The 17594-nt window shown below is 45.7% G+C and overlaps 2 protein-coding genes across 3 annotated transcripts in view; both read left to right on the forward strand.

The window, feature by feature from the left end:
• Positions 1–17594, forward strand: part of MRPS6 (mitochondrial ribosomal protein S6) — a 54811-nt gene that overhangs the window by 11221 nt on the left and 25996 nt on the right. The window lies entirely within an intron of this gene.
• Positions 2070–9902, forward strand: SLC5A3 (solute carrier family 5 member 3). The gene is made up of 2 exons (XM_083855893.1): positions 2070–4825; positions 8696–9902. The coding sequence occupies exons 1-2, from the start codon at positions 2682–2684 to the stop codon at positions 8697–8699; spliced, it is 2148 nt and encodes a 715-aa protein (XP_083712019.1). The 5' UTR covers positions 2070–2681; the 3' UTR covers positions 8700–9902.

Here is a 17594-nt window from a genome sequence, read left to right on the forward strand (position 1 = left end):
TTTGTCATATCCCAGTAAAATCTCTTCTTCCCTTTCTCTTCAAATATTTATAGTTTTGGTATAAACATAATGTAGTTGAAAAATTAGCTGAATATGGCAAAAGACACAACACTATTAAAGTGTTGCTCCAAAGTGCTTAAAACTAAGAATAGTCCATTAAACTTGGCTCTGATTGCGTCATCTTGATGTGAAGTGTTTATAATTTTGGGTTGGATTAAGCTATTAGACCATTTAACTACTCCTGTATTTGCGGGTGGGGAGAAATGTGAATTCTTCTGTGGAAGAATTGAAAATACATCTGTGGTTTGAGGCTTCTGAGGAATGATAAATTTAGCCCAGTGCTGTAATCAGTCCGTTTTGTGCCATGTCTCCTTAGTCTCTCATTATTGGCTGTAATTCCAGCAGTAGGAATATCTCTATTCTCAAGTGGGTTTGTGGTGCTGGGGGGGGGGGAACCCTTATTATTTTTATTTTTAAATTTTTTTTTTCTCCTGAAAAACAGCTGGACCATACAAATGATGGATTTCTCCTTAAGGGTGAAGTTGTGGCTTGCTGGGAGCTATTTTTAAAATGTCTGAGGAGTTGCACGTTTTTACCTCAGCACCTTCAACACAACGTGTGCAGTTTCAACCTTAACTCTCTTGGTATTTGAAATGGTTTTATTGACCCTTTAAACAAACACAATATATGTCAGGGATGCTAAACAAGAAACCAACCAAATATTAGAATATGCTATCAGGCTGTTTGTATTAATCATTAATTAATGGGGAAATGGGAGCTGCAGCCTCGTGCCAGAGAATGAACTGGAAGGGGATGCCTGGAGCTGATGCTTGGAGGACTTGTGAGACTTTATGGCCAGAAAAAAACACCCAGTGTTGGTTTTCTTGTGCCTTTACCAGTGAGTGGGAAAGAGGAGTGGAGTCAGACCCTGTTCCTCACTTCAATAATAATCTCATTATTGCTGCTGAAGGTTTGTGTTCTGATCTTTGGACTAAACCTGTTCTTTGCTTTGGTCTTCCCTTCCCATGGGAGTAGGGAATAGAAGAATCTCGTGTCCAGCTCTCTCTAAAGCCATTGGAACCTTTGGGTTGGTAGAGAATTTATCTTCCCTCTTGTTTTTCCTTTCCCAGATTTGCTGTGGCTGCCCCTGGATCCCCTGGCAGTGCCCAAGGCCAGGTTGGACATTGGGGACAGTGGGAGGTGTCCCTGCCATGGCCAGGGTGGCACTGGATGGGATTTAAGGTCCCAAACCATTCTGTGATTCTGTGGTACCTCCCAAGGCATAAACAGGAGATGGGAGCACATCCCAAATCCATGCGGGAGCCACCACGCAGCTCCTCAGTGCCCTTTTCTCTGCCACCAAATCTTCATTGTCCCCTTCCCTTCCAGCTCTTCAGTCCTGCTTGGCAAAATGGGTTTTGTTTCCTGGCACATTTGGGAGCTCTCAGATGGGATTGGGAATTCGGGAAGAGCACGATAGGGAAGGCTTTGCCTCCCTGCCCTCCACCTCTCTGTTCTGGGATGAGAATGGATGCTGGGAAGGGCATTTCCTGACATCCTTCCAGCTGTGACTGCTGCCAGAATCCCCCCAGTGTTCCCTCCTGTGCGTCTGGTGCACCCACAAAACCCCAGGTGTGGGTATCCAAAGCACTAAAATGGGATGTCAGGCGGAGTTTTGCTTCTGCCACTTGCTGGAATGGGTTATTTTCTCCCCTAGGATCCCATGGATGTGTATGGAGAGCTTTCCAAGTGAAAAAATAACTCTGTGATTATCTCTACCCCAGACAGGAGCAAACTCGCCTCAAAACCTGCAGAATAACCTTGATTCTCCAGCTGATTTGAAATGGATGTTGTTTTTTTTGACAGAGCTGTGACTTCACTTTGATTTTTCTAGCAGCCAGCTGGTGTCTCAAGTGGATTTCTGTAGTGCCAGAATCTCCCAGGATTTAGGGGGTGCAGTGCAGAAAATGCTGAGCCAGTGCTCCACAGCCATTGGTATTTGTTGGATTATTTTAATTTTATTTTCCTGAGATTACTTGAAAGATTTGGTTAGTGGCTTGAGGAGACTTGTGAGACAGCAGAGTAAAGAAAAAGAAAAAGTGTTTTTATTACTTGCCGCGTTGTGGGAAATTTGGGTCACTCAATCCTCCCGAATCGCTGCGTCTCTGAAGGTTCCTGTGACCATTAAAGTTGACTTGTAAAAGGCTTTTACCACTTAGCCCTACAAATATTGAATGATGTCTGTTATGGATTGCAGGAAATATAAAGGGGGAAAAATCTGTGGTGTTCAGTGATTTGTTTTACTACACTTCAAATTTTTTCTCATTACTTCGTGAAATTCCTCTCTAATTCAATCTTTGTCTTTTGTCTTTGCTGCCTTGCAGGGTTGGTACAGTAGGCCTCACTAAACTTAGCTGCAACTAAGAATTTCTCCTACATCAACTGAGTTAAGGCTGATGCTCTTGTGGAATGTGGATTAAAAGTGCGTGCTAAGTTCCCAAATTTGAGAAGCGGAGAAAAGTAAATGTACCACTGCCACCAGCATCAGGACAGCAAACCAAGGGACAAAGAATTTGACCCGCTGTGTTGATTTTGGTTAAAACTGGTTCACGTGGTGCTTAAGAGACGTTGGCTGGGGGGCGAGAAGTGGACGTCAGCGAAGGCTTTTTTTTGGTTACAAAATGAGGTCTGCTTTGGAGCCAGCAGACATTGCCATTGTGGCCCTGTACTTCGTGCTCGTAATGTGCATAGGTTTCTTTGCCATGTGGAGAAACAATCGGAGCACCGTGAGTGGCTACTTTTTGGCAGGGCGTTCTATGACCTGGGTAGCTATCGGGGCCTCGTTGTTTGTGAGCAATATTGGAAGTGAACATTTCATTGGGCTCGCAGGATCTGGAGCGGCGAGCGGATTCGCCGTAGGCGCGTGGGAGTTCAACGCCTTAATGCTTTTGCAGCTTTTGGGATGGGTCTTCGTGCCAGTCTACATCCGGTCGGGAGTGTACACCATGCCCGAATACTTGTCCAAGCGGTTCGGAGGGCATAGGATTCAAATCTATTTTGCAGCGTTGTCTCTGCTTCTTTATATCTTCACCAAACTCTCGGTTGACTTGTATTCAGGGGCGCTTTTTATCCAAGAGTCCCTAGGGTGGAACCTCTACCTGTCGGTGATCCTGCTGATCGGAATGACGGCGCTGCTGACGGTGACCGGAGGGCTGGTGGCCGTCATCTACACGGACACCCTCCAAGCGCTGCTTATGATCATCGGGGCCCTCACACTCATGATCATAAGCCTCATGCAGGTCGGCGGCTTCGAAGAAGTGAAAAGGAGGTACATGTTGGCGACGCCCAACGTCACCTCCATCCTCCTAACCTACAACATCTCCAACACCAACTCCTGCAACGTGCACCCGAAGCCCGACTCTCTGAAAATGCTGCGCGAGCCGACGGACGAGGACATTCCCTGGCCCGGGTTTCTGCTGGGACAGACCCCGGCCTCGGTGTGGTACTGGTGCGCCGACCAAGTCATCGTGCAGAGAGTTCTGGCCGCCAAAAACATCGCTCACGCCAAAGGCTCCACCCTCATGGCCGGCTTCTTGAAGCTGCTGCCCATGTTCATCATCGTGGTGCCGGGGATGATCTCCCGCATCCTTTTTGTGGACGATATCGCCTGCATCAACCCCGAGCACTGCTTCCAGGTGTGCGGGAGCCGGGCCGGCTGCTCCAACATCGCCTACCCGCGCCTGGTGATGAACCTGGTGCCCGTGGGGCTGCGCGGGCTCATGATGGCCGTGATGATCGCCGCCCTGATGAGCGACCTGGACTCCATCTTCAACAGCGCCAGCACCATCTTCACGCTCGACGTCTACAAGCTCATCCGGAAGAGCGCGACCTCCCGGGAGCTGATGGTGGTGGGCAGGGTGTTCGTGGCCTTCATGGTGGTGATCAGCATCGCCTGGGTGCCCATCATCGTGGAGATGCAGGGCGGGCAGATGTACCTGTACATCCAGGAGGTGGCGGATTACCTGACGCCGCCGGTGGCCGCCCTGTTCCTCATGGCCATCTTCTGGAAGCGCTGCAACGAGCAGGGAGCTTTCTACGGCGGCATGGCCGGCTTCATCCTGGGCGCCACCCGCCTGATCCTGGCTTTCTTCTACCGCGCTCCCGAGTGCGACCAGCCGGACACCAGGCCCGGCTTCATCAAGAACATCCATTACATGTACGTGGCCACGGGGCTGTTCTGGGTCACCGGGGTGGTGACGGTGGTGGTGAGCTTGCTGACGCCACCGCCCACCAAGGAGCAGGTGAGGACCACCACGTTCTGGGCGCTGATGAAGCGCGGCGCGCCCGAGAGCGCCGGCAAGGGCGAGCTGTACCAGGCGCAGGAGAAGAGCGTCCTCAAGTGCAACGAGAACGCCAACCACATGATTCCCAACGGGAAGTCGGAGGAGAACATTAAGAACGTGAAGCCGGAGGACATCAACCTCCTGGTGACGTGCAGGGAGGACAGCAACCCGGTGATGTCGGTGAGCCACTCGGAGGTGGAGACGCCCGTGGATTGTTATTCCAACGGACAGGCCGCCCTGATGGGGGAGAAAAAGCACGAGATAGAGGAGGGGACTGACGACAAGGCGAGACAGTTGAAATTCATAGATTGGTTCTGTGGCTTTAAAAGTAAAAACGTAAACAAGAGAGTGGTTCGGGAGGCCGAGGAAGAGACTATTTGTTTACAAATGCTGGAAGAGACTCCAAAAGTTAAACTATTACTAAATACTGGACTGGTCTGTGTCTGTTCGCTTGGAATCTTCATGTTTGTCTACTTCTCTTTGTGAGTGAATAGTGAACTTTTAAGGGTATGGCTTAAACATACAGAAGTTGATACAGGTCTCTGGAGATTTTTTTGGTTTTTCTTTTCTTTTCAAACAACATAACCACAACCCAGGCATTGTTTACGCTATAATTGTAAGATCAACTCAGCTTTAGCCTATTTCGAGACCATTTGAAATGTGTTGTCCTCCCTCTGCTGAGAGCAGAACCTGTCCTGTGGTGGCTTTTTCTTTTTTCCCTTTTGTGTTGGTGTTTTTTTTTTTTTTTTTTTTTTTTTTTTTTTTTTTTTTTTTTTTTTTTCCATTTGCAGCACTAACCTTTTGTTTTTCTGTGTATAAATATACCAAAGGCAGGCAGGTGGCTGTGTTTGAAGTCAGGCAGTTACAGCTCAGTCAGCACTAAGTGAAGATAACAGGTAATCAGTTACCAGTGTGTAAAAGCTGAGTGATTAAAGCTGTGTCAAAAGATTTTTTTTTAAATGCAGAGCTGTGATGCACATTTATAAAATAACTGTATTACCTTGGCCAACTTAGCACTTTTTAATTGCACTCACTGCTTTTTTTTTTTTTTTTTTTTTTTTTTTTTTTTTTTTTTTTTTTTTCCAGTTTCTCGTTTTTTTCTTCTGGCAACAACAGGAAGCTGTTTTGTCTCATTTTATAGCACTTAAAACATGATAGCTCTTAGCAGCTTTCTGCCTTTTTTTTTATTCTTTGTAAGAAAATTTTTGATTTTTATCCAATGTAAATTCCATTACTGAAAAGTTTCTGTATTAAAAAAAAAAGAAAAAAGAGAAAAAAATTAAAACAAAAATAAGCCTGGAGATGACAAACTGTCAATGGAGGAGGAGGAAAAAGAAATAATTATTTCTGTGGGGTGTGCAGTATATTAAAATTGAAGAATCCCAGAATTTTTAGGATGGGTTTGGAATGTCCTTGAGCAGCTGTTCCAGGGCTCTGCCACTTCCGTGGAAGGATTTTTTTTCCTCAGGTTTAGGCAGAATTTCTTGAGTTTCAGTAAATGGCCGAAAAGATTCATTCAGCCTCTGCAGCCTCTGAACCTTGAGGACACTGTCAGGATTAGCTTCTTTTTAGGGAAAAATCCGTTTGTAGGTTCTACCTCTTGGGGAAAAAAGAGAAACATGAGGCTTTGCATGTCTTGAAAAACTGTTTTATTTAAACCAGAAGGGTTTTCCTCTGCTGTGTCTGGGAGGAATCCCTGCAGCCCCAGTGCTGCAGGTGAGAACAACTGGAAAGGCAAGGAAGGGGAAATGGGGGAGAGAGGTGAAAGTGCTCCTTGTTGTCCAGAGCCCTTTTGCCCCACGTCCTCTCCCACTTCCCCTTCCATCCTGTCAAACTTTGCCTTTTTTTAGGGGATCCCAGATTCCCTGAGCTTGGAAAAGCCCTCCTTGGTTAATTGAATTCCAGCTGTGCCCAGTCCCCACCTCATCACCCAGCCCTGAGCTCCACATTCCTTGGACAATTCCAGGGTTGAGCACTCCACATCTCCCTGGGCAACTCCTTCTCATGAGTGACCTTTGTGTGAAGAAATTCCTTCTCTCCCTCCCTCCTCAGAAGGATCCTGAGGGATTTGGTGTCAGGAGAGACAAGGGAGAGTGTGCAGCCAAAAATCTGTGCCGAAAATCGAGGTCTGTCCTGTCCTCAGGATTTTTCCAAAAACCTGAATTCCTCCCAGGCAGTCACAGCTATTTGTAGGTCTCCAGATCCAGAGGATCTTTCCTCTCCTGAAGGATGGATGAGCAGATGGAGGATGTGTGTGTGCAGCAGGTTGGTGCTCTCATCCTTCCCCCCAGCCAAGCTGGGTCCTGATTTTTGGGAGCAGAGCCCATCAATAATTAAACTCCTCCCTCTCCAGGACAGAGTGGTCATATCCAGGCTTTGCATGGAAATAATTCCTCCAGTTGTCTTTGCTCCTGAGCTCCTTCAGGAGAGCGTGAACTGGCTGGGCCAAAATTGGACTGAGGGACCATTTTGAGCGTTCACCAAAACCAGTTCAGGGGTCCAGCAACGTTTCCTTGGCACACAAACAAGAACCAATTCCTGTGGGGGGAAAACCATTTTGCAGAGATGAAATTTGGGTCGATCCTGCCTTTGCTGGAGATATTTTGCTTTTCCAGTGGTGCCATCCCACATGGCTTTTAGTAGATAATTTCCAACACTTTTCAGATAAAAGGATTCACTTCTATTTTTGGGGTGATTTTTTTTTTTTTTTTTTTTTTTTTTTTGGTGGTGTGTTAATACCAGTTAAATGTCACTCATTCCAAACTTTTGACCAGAGGCTGAGCTGCCCCACTTTTCTCCACTTGGTGTGGTTGTTGCTGCTGGGAAGTAGAACCACTCCAAAGTGGAAACCTTGGAGCCTTGTTGCAAAATCTGTAGAGAGGAGTCACCATACCTGGTGTTGACGTTGCCACCAATGGGACAAGACACATTTTCTCATGATTTCTGTGGCCACAGCTTGGTTTGGGTTTGGGAGAACATTTTAAATCCTGGTGTGTGAAATTAATGGCATCTCGAGTTGCTTCGTTAGTGGGCTGAGCTGTGAAGGATGGTTTGATATAAAAATTAGGGAATTATTTCTATACAGGATAAAAGAATTTAGAACAAAGTTTGATTGTAGTGGGATGAGGGTAAAAGATAATTCTTTTAGAGGGTAAAAGATAATTCTTTTAGAGGGTAAAAGATAATTCTTTTAGAGGGCAAAAGATAATTCTCAGCCCAACACTATCCTCTTGAGAAGGCTGAGATGTGGCTCAATCACCAGGGAAGGAGATTCATGTCTTTTGGCAACTCGGCACGACTTGGGAGCATCAACTGGCACTGGGATCATCCCGGCTGCTCCTCCTCGCCCTCAATCTCAATGTCCAGCTCTTTAGCCACCACCTGGGAAGCCAGCTCAGCTCAGGGACCCCTTGGCTCGGCTCCCTCGCCCCCCTGTGCTGTTCCCCAGGGTGCCTTACGCGGCTGGAGGAGGCGCTCCCGGCGCTTCCATCACCCTCTCCCTGCTCCTTCCAGCCCTCTGTGCCCCCTCCCTGAGTCATTTTCTCCTCAAACAGGACACTTGGAAGGGTTTTAAGAGGCAGAATTCCAGTGTCTTGCTCAGTCAGATCCATGGGGGAAAAAACAAAACATTCTTGGCTGTGGAAGGGAGTTGAGTCCTTCAGGTGCTCCATCTCTCCCATCATTTATTCTCCTTTTTGCCCCCACAATTAATCACTCTGCTCATTGGCAGGATCATCGTGAATTATAAATAATCTGCCTTCCCCCCCACCCCATCTTTGCACCTGGGATTCTGAAGCTTTTAAAGCAAATTCTTTCTCCAGTGTGTGCTTTTTTTTTTTTTTCCTCTTCAGGTGTTTTGTGTGCTCCTCTCCAGCCTCACATAGAGGTCCTGAAAGTTGCCGATAATTCTTTGCTGCATAAAAAAACCCACTTAATAAAAGGCCTTTATTATTCAATAAAGATATTTCTAAGGTTCCAGGCAAGCTGCCTGCTGGCAAGAAGGACCTTGTGTAGGAGAAGGGATTTTTTTTATAGCGTAAACAAGCCTTTGCCGAGGGGGGAAATTGAAAATTTTGGGGTTTAAAACACCCATTTTTTATTTTTATTTTTTTTTTTTTGGTCCAGCAGAACCACAGAGTGTTTCCCACAATGGACAGTGGTGAATTTTGTTGCCTCCCTCTGCATGGGGCTGGTTGTGCTTCTGTCTTGCAGCAATGGGTTTATTTATTATTGCCTTGAGCTTAGGATGACAAGTCTTGGAAAGCTGAGTTTGGAATGACAGCTTTTTTTTTTTTTTTTTTTTTTTTTTTTTCTTCTTGTTATTTCCCTTAACTTATTTTTTTTTTTTTCAGGTAAGATATATGAATTTTTGCTCCTGGAAATGGGAGAAGCCTTTTATTTAAAAAAAAAAAAAAAAAAGAAAAAAAATAAAATAAAAAAAGAAGGCGGCTTCTTAAGAGTTTAATAGTACATTTTGGGAGACTTTTCTTATTTAAGTTTTTTTTTTTTAAATTGCTGATTTGATGCTATTCTCTGCCAAAGCTTAGAGGTGGTTTTTTTGTTGTTTAATTTTTTTTTCTTTTAAAATAATTTTTTCCTGTTTTAGCTTTTAGTGAAAGGAAACAGTACGAGATTGTAAGAAATAAAAACGGCCTTCAGTATATTCCTTATATTGTGTATTTTTTTTTATTTCTCCACTTGTGTGTTCCCTGATCCCAGAAGGGCCAGGATGAGACTTCTGATGAGAGTCATGTAACCCAGGAGAGAAAAAAGGATTTATTTCCACGAGGTTACAGTGGAGGGGGCAGAGCCACCCAGGGAGCTCTGCCAGCACTTAAAAAAAAAAAAAAAAAAAAAAGACGCTTACAACTTTAAAACAGCTTTATTTTTTTTATATATCTATTTTTTTAAATCCTGAGATAGAGAAGGTGTTGGGAGTCGCTCCCTTTCAGAGAACAGGAGACGTGGAAGAAGCTGGAGTTTGCCAAGCTCCGGCTTTCTCAAGGAAATCTTTGGATTTAGCATGTACAGAGAAGCAAAATTACTCATCTGTTCATTTGGTATTCTGTATGTTCTGTGCCCTTAAATGTAATTGTTTTGAAAATAAAACTAACCTTGTTACGTGATGTTAAAAGCAGACTTCTGTGCAATGTTTTAATTTTTATTTTTTTGGGTTTTATTTTTTTTTTTTTAAAGAAAATGTTTGTATATAATTAAATGGTTTAATGTGCTTTAATTGGCCTAAGGTAAAGAGTAGTTCTAGAATGTAAAACATGTATAATTAGAATTTCTGATTTCACTGTGAGATCTCTGAACTTTTAATTTCTTTTTTCTTTTTTCTTTTTTTTTTTTTTGCAAAGTGGTTTTGTTTTGTTTACAAAACACTTTTGATTTTTCTTTCCTGGTGTTGGTTTCTCAAGGCATTTGCTTCACTTCTGTTCCAAATCTTGAACTCATGGTATAGTGACATCTGGTGACACTTTGGCATTCTCAATTTCCACTGTGTAAAGTCAGACACTTTGAGCAAAAAAAAAAAAAAAAAAAAAAAAAAAAAGACAATTGTGTGTCCAGGAATTCAACGCTTTTCAAATGAGGTGGTTATAAAAATAGTTGCTGTGCAAAATGTTAGTAGTCTTCTTCAAGAAGAAAGCGAAAATTTTCTAATCTCACTCGAGCAGTCTCTTCATTCATCGTCTTCTTTTTTAAAGCACAGTGTCAAAGTGATGCTGCTTTACCTTGTATCTCTGAGAAAAAAAAAAAGTTTTTTTAGATATCTGTGAAGTATTTTTTTGGGTTTTGTTGCTGTTGTATTTTTCTGCAGATTTTATATAAAATACCAGTTAACGAACTGCCTTTTTTCTGTTGGTTTTTTTTTTTTTTTTTTTAAAAAAAAAACTCTCTAAAATACATTTCAGACCAAAACCAAATGATATCATATATATATATAGCATTTTGAAACCTGCCTTTTTTTCCTTGTCCCTTGGTTGGTTTTTTTTGGAAATAAGCCAAATGGGCATGTAGATAAGATCACTATAATGGATCCAGGTCTCTTTTGGTAAAGTGTTATTTAAAGGTCTGTTAAGATCTTATAAGACAATATACTGAGAAAAAAAAAAAAAAAGAAAAAAAAAAACCTTTACTGTAGTAGGAATATAGATTTAGAAGTGTTAATGAGATTAAATACAGCTTAATTATATTGTAAGTTGCTACTGTCCTTAATGACAAGCCTTTTTTTTGTCATAGAAACGATGTATGATAAATTAATTTTGGTCTAGTGTATAGAATTATCATATTGCTATCAATCTTTGAAGTAAATCTGATGCAAAATTTTCATAGTTAGCACTGCTGGCCCTGTGTATACTGTTCTTTGTATACTGTATGCATATTATTTTGCCTCCTGCATTTAGTCTTCAAACTAAAAACTCTTATTTAGAGAGTATTTGGATACTTTCAGACTGTGTTTCTTGCAGTTTACATTCCTTTACCATGGCATTTTTTTGTCCTGTCTCGAAGTATTGTATGGAATTGTTTCAAACTTCTGTACAAAGTTTCAATAAAAATAGAGGAAAAAAAAAAAAAAAAACCCTAAAAAAAAAAAGCCCAAACCGACCAAGCCACCAGAACAGAGATTTGTGGAGCTGTTTTGGAGTATTTTAATTTCAGTCAGCCTTGTGTTCCCTGTAGGTAAAAGCGATTCCCACTTTTCCTGGTTATTCCAAAGGCAAAGCCAGACTGGGGTCTTGGGAACTGCAGGGGGAATTTCAGGATCCCAAATCCTGAGTTTGGCCACTGGTTTTGGGAGGTGGGGCTGGGCTGGGCTGGGCTCAGGGCACAAAACAGAAGTGAAAACCCCATTTTAGCTGAGAAATCTGAGTGGATATTGTGTAAAATTCCATTTTTTTTGTTTGGTTTTACCTTTAAATCTCCTGTTCAGCTGCTGTTTAAGCAGTTCTCGAGTGGGACCAGCACCTTCTTATTGATTTTGGAGTTCAAACATTCTGTGAGCAGAGCCCTGAATCTCCCCCTTCCTTCTCCTCATCCCTGTCTCCCCCATAAGGGCAGGATAAACTTGGGAAATCGTGGTGGGAATTATGAATTTCTTGTCCAATGTTGGTGGTTCAGCAAAGGGAGGGGCAGACCTGCTGTTCAATTAGGGATTCACCTTCCTTTGGGGATGGGATGTTGGCAAGGCTGTTAAACCCAAAATTTCAGCTGCAGATAATATGAATTAATCCAAATTTTTCATTTATTCTCTTCTTTTGCCGTGGGTGTCGTAAAAGAAAAAAAAAATGGAAATTTTGCTGTTGTTTGTTTCAAGGGGCGGATAAGAAACACATTTTTGAGAGGAAACTTTGGATTTGGGATAAAAAAGTTTAAGTAGTTTCTTGCCTTCCAAACTTGGTTGGGATCTGTGATTTCCAGGAAGGAGCGTTTTCACGAGTTCACTATTAATTAACCAGTTGGTAATTAGTTTATTAGGTGTTTACTCAGCGAGCAGCTTTCCAGGTCAGTGATTCTCAAAGAGGTTCAGAAGCCTCTTTGTCACCAGCTGGTTCTGTTTGCCTTGGCCAAATTTCCACTCCTTAATTTCCTGCTCTTGGGGGTTGCAGGTTCCTCTGGGTTTGGGGTTCTGGGCAGGATTTTTGCGGAAAATCCCACAGGGATGGTGGCAATGAGGCTTTTTTCCTGAATTTCCCCCCCTAGGATGGAACATCCACAGTTTTCCTGTGGATTTTCTGGTGCTGGGAAAGGGAAGGAGCCAGGAGGTTTCACCTCTGGATCTTCTCTCATCACTTTAATAGGTTGTACTCAGAGATTTGCTTTTTTTTTGGGTGTTTTGGGCTTTGTTTTTGAGGTGTTGGTGGAGTGATAGAAGATAAGTCAGTTTATGGTGTTTATAACCCTTTGTCAGCAGTGATTTTTTTTTTTTTTTTTAAATATTTACCTGACCCCTCTTTGTGAGATTTTGTGTATCCCAGGATTTACCTGGGAGAATTTGAGCAAGGAATTGGCAAGATTCCTTCTTCACTTGAAAAATTATTGTAACTTCCACCTTAAACCTTCTTCTGCTCCAGAGCCAAGGATGCTTCTGTTCTGTGCAAGGGGGAGGATGTAAAAATGATGCTTGTGGTCCTCAAAACGTGCTGTGAAAGGTTTTTTAATCAACATGTTCAGCTTTGTCTTTGTCCTGACTCCTTGGGCAGCAGGGTGGGCCCAAGGGCTGCATGTCCAGAGCCAGGTCTGATCCATGAAAATTCCTCTCAGAGAAGGGAGAGATGGCTTTGACCAGTCTGGGTGGGGCAAGAAGGCCAAGAACATCCTGGGCTGGATGAGGAATTGTGTGTCCAGCAGGAGCAGCAGGGCAGGGATTGTCCCTCTGTGCTCCAGGGCTGTGTCCAGTTGTGGCTCCTGCAGGAGAGCCCTGGAGGGGCTGGAGCGTGTCCAGGGCAGGGAAGGGGCTGGGGAAGGGTCTGGAGCCCCAGGAGGGGCTGAGGGAGCTGGGGAAGGGTCTGGAGCCCCAGGAGGGGCTGAGGGAGCTGGGGAAGGGTCTGGAGCCCCAGGAGGGGCTGAGGGAGCTGGGAAGGGGCTGAGCCTGGAGAAAAGGAGGCTCAGGGGGGACCTTGTGGCTCTGCACAAGTCCCTGCCAGGAGGGATAGGGACAGGAGGAGAGGGAACGGCCTCAAATTGCACCAGGGGAGGCTCAGGGTGGAATTTGGAAACATTTTTTCCCCTCACAGAGTGGGAAAAACTCTCATCCCTTGGGATGAGGGATCCTGTTCTGGAATGAAAAGGGCAACACTCAAGTGTGTCTGGAAACCTCAACACCTGGATTTTCTTTTCATTCTTGTGTGGCCTCCTCAGGCTCGAATGGATGAAATTCTGCAGTTCTGAGGTGACAACTGAGAGCAGGAAAAGGGCTGAGAGAAAATCCTGGAGTGACCCTTTAGTGCTGGATTGTGTGGATGGAGCTGGGAGGTGGGAGCTGGATCTGTCCCAGGGAACAGGGACAGGAGGAGAGGGAACGGCCTCAGGCTGGGCCAGGGGAGGCTCAGCTTGGCCAGCAGCAGGAATTTCCCCATGGAAAGGGGGCTCAGGCCTTGGCAGGGGCTGCCCAGGGAGCTTTGGAGTGCCCATCCCTGGAGGTGTCACCTGGAGGTGGCACTCAGGGGGACAAGGTGAGCACAGCTGGGACTCCTTGACCTTGGAAATCTTTTCCAACCTCAGGGATTTTGGGGATTCTCTAAATCTGGGAAATTGGCTGATTTGCCACTCCAGCTCTTTCCAGAGCTGGGACAGGGACCTCAACTGACCATGGGGACAAACCAGCCCCTGTGGTTGGGGATGTTCCCTCCATGTCTTTTGTTTGTTTGTTTGTATTTTATTATTTTTCCTTTCCACTCTTAATTAAGCTTCATGAACACACGAAGAAAACTTGATAAAACATATTCACATCAAAAAGTCCTGGCAGGAACACAACTTGGCATTCCTGGGGAGCTCTTACTCAGCAACTTTCTGATAAGCAGAATTTTGCAGTGTTACCCTGAAGCCCCTATTAGACTGTATTGTGGTTGGCAGAAGAGTTTCTGGAGTTTTAAGGAAAAGGTTTCATTAATTCTGAGATTTAATTGATTCTGGAAGGTTGAGGATTTCCCCTGGATCCCTGGCAGTGCCCAAGGCCAGGTTGGACATTGGGGACAGTGGGAGGTGTCCCTGCCATAGGATGACCCCTAAAATCCAACCCCAACCCTTCTGTGACATTGTGGCCAATTATTACTTTAACTCATTAAAATTGACCCTAAATCATGGAGGGTTTGTTTGCTGTTTATTTCAGATTTAAAACTCACCTTTTTAGGCTTCTTTTTAGAAATTCTCAAGTCTTTCAGCTCTCTAAAACAAATTAAATTCAGTGTTGGGATTGATATTTTAATTTAGCTGTGAGTTGGTATTTATAGAGTACATGTATTCCTTAGATTTTAGTTTAATTTCTTCTATAATATCCTTGGATCTTAAAAGCTGAGTTCAAGTTTGGAAAGATTCATCATAGAATTTGGATTCTTTGAAGGAGAAAAGGTGATTTTGGGAACAGAAGAGTTCAGGCATCACTTTGAGTTTAAAAGTTGGTGCTTCCTCTGCATCCAGGTCCATGGGCTTCGTGTTCACATCAGGTTCTTTGCCTTACACACCATTCAAATTCTAATTAAAATCTCTCTTGAGGATGGGGCGGTAATTTTAATTGAGAAGTAATTTTGATCAACTTCCCCCCAAGTTCTTTTTGGTGACTTGCCTTGCTGTAACTTTCTCTTTGCCATTTTCTGGAATATTCTCTCCTGAATATTTTGTGTTCACTCAGTGTGGGATGGGAACAGGGAAAGGTTGTCATGGTCAGGAGCCCCTGGGGTTTCCCATTTGTCCTTTAATCTGTCTTGGGAAAATTGTTCTGTTGTAGTTACAGAAACCTCTGTCCCTTCATCCACCTGTCCCTAAATTGATCCAGATCTGGGGCTCCAAGAGAATAAAGGTGTGGAAATGTTGGAATGAGTCCAGAGGAGGCCACGGAGCTGTTCCAGGGCTGGGAGAGCTGGGGGTGCTCCCCTGGAGAGGAGAAGCTCCAGGGAGAGCTCAGAGCACCTCAAGGGGCTCCAGGAGAGCTGGAGAGGGACTGGGGACAAGGGATGGAGGGACAGGACACAGGGAATGGCTTCAGAGTAGGATTTGATGGGAGATTGGGCAGGAATTGTTCCCTGGGATGGAATTCCCAGATTTGCTGTGGCTGCCCCTGGATCCCTGGCAGTGCCCAAGGCCAGGTTGGACACTGGGGACAGTGGGAGGTGTCCCTGCCATGGCAGGGGTGACACTGGAGGGGATTTTAGGTCCCTCCCCACCCCTGAACCTCCAGGCAGGTGTTCAGAGTCCTCTCATTTCCATTTCTCCATTTCCAGCCTGGCCCAGCTCAGCCCATTCTCCCCTGACATTCAGAACTGTCCCCCATCCTCTCTTTCCTTGGAATTCTGCATTTATCTGGATTTTGATCTGCCCTGAGTGGTTGTACCCGACCTGAGGCTGCTGCTCTGGGTTGTTGGTGCTTTTACAGCAATTTGCAGAGTTTTTAATCATTTTCACTAATGATTTCTAATGTTTTATTAAGTAATAAGTGACAGCAAGTAAATTGTTTTCCCCCTTCGTTTTGCTGCTTGGAATTGCAGCTCCCTTCTAAACATGGATTTGTTGTCTTCTTTGATTTCCACCTCAGTAAATAATCCCAGGCCAACCTTTTGTAACTGCTGAGCAACCCAAAAAAAGACATAATTTTATCCTGCTGTTACTACACTGACGGGATAATCAAGCAATTGGGAAGGAGTTATTCCTGTTTATAATTTGGGATGTGCCCACTGACTTTAAATGCTTCCTGTTGGACTGAGCAAGTGGCCAGAAGAACTTGAGAACTGTCCTTAGCCCTAAAAACTACTGAGGATTTGGTGTTTTCTTTCTCCAAAGACTCTTCTTGGAGGAGGTTTTGGTGGTTGACAAAGCTTTTTTTTCGTAGCCACTGCTGGATTTTCTATCCCTTGGACTTTTGGGGGAAATGAGATGGAAAAAGGAGCAGTAGGGCCAAGTCCTTGCACACAGCTCTGGTTCCAGGTGGGTGGCTCCTCATTTTTTAGGAGGCAGCAGCCCTCTGAAGGTTTTATTTCCACCTTTGGTTTGTCTGCAAGGTGTCATTTAATCTCCATGGGTGATGATCATGCCTGAAGCCTCTTTGCCACCAGAAAATCCCTATTTTTTTCTCAGTTTCCCTTTCTTTATACCCTTGCTGCTTGCCAGGTGAGTCCTGCGGGACTGATAAAACTCACTGGAACATTTTTATTCCCTCTGATAAACAGCATCCCCTCAGGACCAGGTGGTTGGTGTTGCTTTGATGGTTCTTTGGGGGTATTTGTGGATTTAATCCTGGGGGGAACTGATGGGGCACCTCCAGATGTGCTTGGAGCAGCTTCCTGCTCCTGGGTGAGATTGTGCTGAGCTGAGACACGGCTGAGGAGAGGGGGAGAGGCCACAATCACAGAATTGCTGGGGTTAGAGAAGAGTTTTAACATGATCCAGTTCAACCATGGACCAGCACCAATGGTGTGCTCACCTTTAAACCTCATCCTCAGGGGCCACAACCCCACATTTCTGGGCCACCTCCAGGGATGGGCACTCCAAAGCTCCCTGGGCAGCCCCTGCCAAGGCCTGAGCCCCCTTTCCATGGGGAAATTCCTGCTGCTGGCCAAGCTGAGCCTCCCCTGGCCCAGCCTGAGGCCGTTCCCTCTCCTCCTGTCCCTGTTCCCTGGGAGCAGAGCCCGACCCCCCCGGCTGTCCCCTCCTGGCAGGGACTTGTGCAGAGCCACAAGGTCCCCCCTGAGCCTCCTTTTCTCCAGGCTCAGCCCCTTCCCAGCTCCCTCAGCCCCTCCTGGGGCTCCAGACCCTTCCCCAGCTCCCTCAGCCCCTCCTGGGGCTCCAGACCCTTCCCCAGCTCCCTCAGCCCCTCCTGGGGCTCCAGACCCTTCCCCAGCCCTGGACACGCTCCAGCCCCTCCAGGGCTCTCCTGCAGGAGCCACAGCTGGACACAGGTTTTGAGGTGGGGACACATTTCTCACCTGTGGCTGCTGTGACACACCTGGGGCTATGCTGGACTTGGTGGGAACTGTGGAGTTACCAGGTTTCTTCTGGGCATCCTGAAAATACTGTGGAGGTGGGGGAGAGGGGAATTTGGGTCTGTAGACAAAAGTCCTTTGGTTCCTTCTTCCGGAGGTCCTCAGCCCTGGGTGTCCCTTTGTGTCCCTGGTGTCCTTGGTGTCCCCGTGTCTGTCCCTGTGTCTGTCCCTGGTGTCCCCATGTCTGTCCCTGTGTCCCCGTGTCTGTCCCTGTGTCCCCATGTCTGTCCCTGTGTCCCCGTGTCCCCATGTCTGTCCCCGTGTCCCCATGTCTGTCCCTGTGTCAGGGAGGGCAGAGCAGCCCCAGGCTCTGCCCCAGGCCCAGCACTGGCCCCAGAGCCCCGGGCAGGGCCTGAGCCCAGCAATTCCCCTGAAATCCTGCCCAGCCCTGAGCAGATTGTCCAGAGAGGCTCTGGGGTCTCTCCCTGGGGAAATCCCAGAATCTCCACAACCCCTGAGCCCTGGGCTGATCCCAGGTGAGCTCTGTGGGCCCATCCCAGGATTCTGGACCTTTCTAGAACAAGGTGACGACTGTGACCCCCTGACGTGGCCCAAG

The sequence above is a fragment of the Zosterops lateralis genome (genome assembly GCF_965231275.1).
Source record: "Zosterops lateralis genome assembly, chromosome: 2".
NCBI lineage: Eukaryota > Metazoa > Chordata > Aves > Passeriformes > Zosteropidae > Zosterops > Zosterops lateralis.